The sequence below is a fragment of the Orycteropus afer genome, unplaced genomic scaffold (genome assembly GCF_000298275.1).
Source record: "Orycteropus afer afer isolate SDZICR_OR568_19922 unplaced genomic scaffold, OryAfe1.0 scaffold00052, whole genome shotgun sequence".
Classification (NCBI taxonomy): domain Eukaryota; kingdom Metazoa; phylum Chordata; class Mammalia; order Tubulidentata; family Orycteropodidae; genus Orycteropus; species Orycteropus afer.
The window spans coordinates 12,735,894-12,741,893 of NW_006921639.1; the positions used below are offsets into that span (position 1 = coordinate 12,735,894).

General features: G+C 44.5%; 1 protein-coding gene across 1 annotated transcript in view; it reads left to right on the forward strand.

Moving 5' to 3' along the window:
- Window positions 1-6,000, forward strand: part of DLG5 (discs large MAGUK scaffold protein 5) — a 222,015-nt gene that overhangs the window by 123,437 nt on the left and 92,578 nt on the right. The window contains exons 4-5 of the mRNA XM_007938647.2: window positions 147-290; window positions 1,035-1,218. Of these exons, the coding sequence (XP_007936838.1) occupies window positions 147-290; window positions 1,035-1,218 (328 nt within the window). The remainder of the gene's footprint in view (window positions 1-146; window positions 291-1,034; window positions 1,219-6,000) is intronic.

Consider the following 6,000-nt stretch of genomic DNA (forward strand, 5'->3'; position numbering starts at 1 on the left):
GGAGACCAGCGTTTGGGAACTGGTGGGCTAGAGTGACCCTGGAAAGCTTTGTGGAGGTGGCAGAACGTGCCTCTCAGCTGAGAGACACTGATTGTCACTGCAAAACTGGGGCCTGTGGTCATGGGCTGTTTTCCTTTCTGGGCCAGGCCCTACCACAGGCTGAATCCTGACTACGAGAGGCTGAAGATCCAGTGTGTTCGGGCCATGTCAGACCTACAGAGCCTCCAGAACCAGCACACCAATGCCCTGAAGAGGTGCGAGGAGGTGGCCAAGGAAACCGACTTCTACCAGTGAGTGGGATTTGCTTGGCAAGGGCTCGAAGCATCCATGCAACAGCTGCATTCTGCCCTTTCCCAGTGTCCACAGAACGGCTGCCTTCTGCCCTTCTGGTCTTGGAGCCAGAGGATCCTGGATCTAGTCTGACCTCTGCCACTTGGCAAGCATTCAGCCTTCAGGAGATGGGTTTGTGCCTTTGGGCCTCAGTTTTCCTAAGTGTAAAGGAAGGGTATCAATCCTGACATCATCTTATTGCCTGCTTCAGCAGCATAGTAGATAGGAGATTGATGTAAAACACTGGGCAGTGGGCCAGGGGGACTACCTGGTTCTCAGCCACTGTTCAGGGACTTTGCCATAGCTCATGGCTATGTGACAGGCAGATGGGGCAGGTTCCCCTGTGATCTCCTGGTGCCCTTCGGAGGGTGTTTGCTGGCTCACCTGCTGATGTTTGCCCAGGCCTCAGTACTTGGAGGTGCCAGGGTCATATAAAATGGAGGCTTATCTCCTCTCTTTGGCCTTATACACACGCCTCTTTTGGTATCAGAGTTTTCAAAAGTGGTTTGGGATGTTCTGGAATTTAGCTGATGCCGAGCTTTGGCTTACCTCTGAGTGCTGATGACCTGACAGTGTTGGTTCCCATCTTGTGTGTGGCCGGGGTGGGGGAGGGGTCTTGGCACCTGGAGGAGCTGGTGATGTCTTTAGTGGGGGCTTGAGGCAGGCTGAAGCTCATCTGTATGTGTGTGGATGGGGCGTTTCAGCACACTCCACAGCCGGCTCCTGAGTGACCAGACCCAGCTAAAGGATGATGTGGACATGCTGAGACGGGAGAATGGGCAGCTGCTGCGGGAACGTAACTTGCTACAGCAGTCATGGGAGGACATGAAGCGGCTCCACGAGGAGGACCAGAAAGAGATTGGTGACCTCCGGGCCCAGCAGCAGCAGGTAGAGCTGGGCTAGGGGGCTGGGGGTAGATCAGTACCCACTTGTCTGCCCATCCTTCCACTCACACACCCATCCATCTTTTTGCCATCCATCCATTTGTTCATTCATGTGATCATTCCTGAGGTGTCTGTCATGTGTGAGGCACTGGGACATTGGTGAAAAAACCCCACAGTCCTTGCTCTTCTGGAGTCTGCAGTCCACTGCGGGGACAGGTATTAGTTAAATAATCACACACACCATCATACATAGTTATATGTGTCACAAGGGTTACCAAGGAGATGGCACAGGGTACTAGGCAGTGTATAACAGAGGGATTTGACTTAATCTGGAGGTCTGTAGCTTATTTCATTTGTATGGACTGGACATAATTATGGATGGAAAGAAATTTGGGAATATTAACCAAACCCAACCCAACCCACTGCCATTGAGTCAGTTGTGACTCATATTGACCATCATAGGGTTTCCAAGGCTGTAAGTCTTTTTTCTTTTTTATTGTGATTTGGGTGAAGATTTACAGAGCAAATTCACTTTCCATATAACAATTCACATATACTTTGTCTCATGTCATTGACCACAGTTTACCACAATGCAACAGCTCCCCTCCCACTTCCTCCCCATAGTTACCTCTTCCCAGTGTCCATCCCTCCATATACTCCTGCCCCCTGAGCTGTCTCCCTGTGCATAAGCAGCCCTTCTTTCTCCCATGATTGTCAAGGCTGTAAGTCTTAATGGAAGCAGATTGCCTCATCTTCCTCCCATGGAGCAGCTGGTGAGTTTGAACTGCCGACCTCCTGGTTAGTGGCCAAATGTCTTACCCACGGTGCCACCAGAGCTCTTTAGGAAATATTAAAGCCTTATGCAAATAGGAGATAGAATAATTATTGCTGTTTTTCTGGGTTGGAGTGTGGCCTGTTGGTCTTGCTGCTCTTTCCATTCCAAGTTAGTGTCTTTGCCTTGTTTACCTCTTGGTTTACTTTGACTAAAGGTGTGAGTCGCAGGCCAGTAGGAACACAGGCTTGCCATAAATGATGTTGGGCAAAGGAGTAAGCGTTCTGCAAAATACTCGCCAGTATCTCATTCATTCACTTAGCAGCAATTTATGAACCTCTTTTGTGCTAGATGCTGATATACTGTTGTGAAGGAGCTGTAAGTCCTTTACCTCTTACAATTTATAGTCCGGAGCTGTCTAAGCTTCCCCAGACCAAAACCAAACTCACTGCCATCGAGTTGATTCTGACTCATAGCCACTCCCATTGAGTTGCCACGGCTGTAAATCTTCATGGAAGTAGACTGCCTCATCTTTCTTCTATGGAGCAGCTGATGGGTTCAAACCTCTGACCTTTTGGTTAGCAGCCAAATGCCTTAAGCATTGTACTACCAGAGCTCCTTCCAGGCTCCCAAATGTGTGGAAAGGGCTGGGGACATGTTCTGTGTCTGTAGATGTTCTAGATGTTTGGGGTTGGAAGGCAATCCCAGTGCCCTCGGAGCACAGCAGCATAGGTCCTGGTTAAGCAGTGAGCTTTATCCCCATCGTGATCATTTATAGTCTCCTGAGTTAAAGCAGGACTGTTGGGCTTGCTGGAGACAATGCCAGTATGTAACAATCAGAATTTATTTGGTAATTTACCATGACATACTCATGGTTTTATTTTCACTTACTTTTTTTAGTTTTGAGTTTTAAGTACAAAGAATTTTCACTCACCCCCCTCCCCTGATCATTCAAGAGTAAGTTGCCTATTCTTTGGAGGGCATTAGTTTTATGTTAATGATGATAGACTATTTTAGAAAAGAATAGTGATAAAATGGTGGCACAATGTGAAAAATGGAATCAATGCCATTGAATTGTAAATGTGGAAGTTGTTCTGTTGGCAAATGGTTTGCCATGTACATTTATACCACACACAAAACAAAAGAGTAAGTTGCCAACCCGTTGCCCTATCACCCTCAAATAGTCTAATGTACATTTTCTAAACCAAGGATGGCTGCCTGTGTAACAGCAATGTAGCTGTCAACATTAGGAGGTTAACATTGATACATCACTGCCATGTAATCGTCAGACCCCATTTGAGTTTTACCAGTTGTCCCGATAATGTCTTTTATAGTAAAAGGATGCAGTTTAGGATAAATCATTGTATTTTGTTGTTATGTCTCTGTTGTTGAGGTGTTTCTCACTCTTACTCACTGCCGTCGAGTTGGATCCGACTCATAGTGACCCCTCCTTGAGTTTCTGAGGCAATATTACTAGGGAAGTAGATTGCCCAGTCTTCCTTCTGAGGAGTGGCTGGTGGGTTTGAACCACCAGCCTTCTGGTTAGCAGTCAAATGGCTTATGACCCTGTGTACACCAGAATGAAACTCTGCACCATCCTCACAGTTGTTGCTGTCTTTTAACCCATTGTTGCAGCTCCTGTGTCAACCCATCTTGAGGGCCTTCCTCTTTTTCACTGACCTACTTGACCGAGCATGATGTTCTTCTCTCAGGACTAGTGGTCTCTCCTGATAACATGACCAAAGTACATAAGACAAAGTCTCACCATCTTTGTTTCAAGGAGCGTTCTGGCTATACTTCTTCTAAGATAGATTGGTATGTTGGTGAACAGATCCTCATGCTTTTCTTGACCTCCATAACATTGATGTCTTTGAAGATTATAGGCCAGTTATTTTATAGGATGTCTCTCAACTTGGATTTATCTGATCCTTGTGGTTAGAGTCAGTGTATGGATCTTTGGCAGGAATTTCACAGAAGTGATGCTGCCTTCGTCTCATTGTCTCTTATCAGTTGGGACATGGTTCCATTTGATCCATTACTGGTGATGTTTGCTTTGATCATTTACTTGACTAAGGCTGTATTTCCAGGCTTTTTACCTTTTTCTCTTTGTAATGCAATTTCTAAGTAGGGAAGTTTTTTGAAGCTATAAATGTCCCATCCCTCATTAGCCTTTCAGTTCATCAGTCCGTCCATCCATCCATCCAGACACGTGATCTCCTGCTTTATCCAATGAGTTATAATCTGTGATGACCAGTGGGAGTCTCATTAAACTTACTTCTTTCTTTCTCTTGTTTTTTTTTTGAAACTTTTTATGATGGTTTGGGTGGAAGTTTACGGAATAAGCTAGATTTCCATTCAGCAATTTATGTCATTTTATTACATGGTATTGGTTGCCTTCCCCGCACCGTTAACAGCATTCTTCCCTTTTCCTCTCTGTGTTCCATTTCCCTCAGTTTATGTTTGTCCCGCTTTCCTGCCTTTTCCTGCCTTCTGAGCGTTGTTTTTGGGCATATGCTGCCTTTTTGGTCTCATATAGTTGATTGTTCTGAGGAGTACATTCCTCTTTGGGTATTCATATATTTATAGGCCTGTCTGTTGTTTGCTGAAAGTTAATGGGTTCGGTTCCAGGCTTGAAGGCAATGTAAGAGCTACAATCTCAGGGGTTCCACCAGTCACAGTCAGACCAGCAAACCCGGTCTTTTTATGATTTTGAGTTTTGTTTGCAAAATCGTTGTAAAGTAGATTTTTTTACTGTTGTCATGAATGTGAAATGTAAAATTATGACATAGTCAATAAGTGAGGAATTAGGTGTGTATATCAAAATCCATGAGTTCACACTGAAACCTCTAATTTCAGTTGGGTACTCCAGGGTTCATTCTAATTTCCTCCCTTTCCATTTTTGTAGATTTCTTTCTCCAACAGCAGGAAACCTGTTTCTGTTGTCATTAATGTGTGTACCTCTTTGATCACTCTCCTATATGTAACCCCTCTCCCATCCACTCTGCAGTACCCTTCCCCACATTTTGTTTAGCCATTATCAGTTGATGGACTTTTGGGTTGTTTCTACATTTTGGCTATCACAGATAATGCTACCGTGAATTTTTGTGTACAGGTTTTTGTGGGGGCAAATATTTTCATTTCTCTTAGACATGATCTAGAAGTGGAATTCTTGGGCCATATACTAACTGTGTGTAACTTTTTGAGGAACTCCATGCCAACCTTCCCGACCCTTCCAGGTGCTCACATGCTGTGGAGCCTTCCTTGTCTGTGCAGACCCTGCCACTCCCTCTGGCCCACTACCTCTGCCTCCAGAGCTCCACTGCACTTTAATGGTTAAATTATTCAGAAAGGGGAAGGGAGAGACTTTGTTTTAGTTTTTATATTATTGTTATTTTCTAATTGCCCAATTAATATACATTTTTTAATAAATAATGAAAGAACTAAACAATACAGACAATTAAAAAATACAAAGTAGAATTCTTCCCATAGTCTCACGCATAGAAATAACTACTAGTGCATTGCCAGTGAAGGGTTTGAGGCTTTTATCTATCTGTACATACAGAGAGCCCTTTTTGTCTTACTAAGGTATTTTATAATAATAGAATCATAGAATATATTTTGTTGCTCAAATTGTTTTGTCGGAAGAAAGGTTGGGCAATCTATTCTGTAGTGATACTGCCTCGGAAACCCAAGGAGGGGTCGCTATGAGTCAGGGCCGACTCAATAACACATCATAACAACAGCAACTTGTTTTGTTTTTCAATTAATATGTAACGTACCTCTTTCTCCCTCCAGCATGTTCCACTTTGTCTTCAGCTGCTGTGGAGTATTGGGTTCCATGGAGGTTGTTGTTAGTTGCCTGTGAGATGGCTCTGGCTCATGGTGACCTTACATATAAGAGAATGAGGTGTTGCCCGGTCCTGTGCCTCTCGGTGATCTTTGCTGTGTTTGAGGTTGTCCTGTCAGTCCATCGCACTGAGGACTTTCCTCGCTTTCACTGACCCTCTTGCCAGC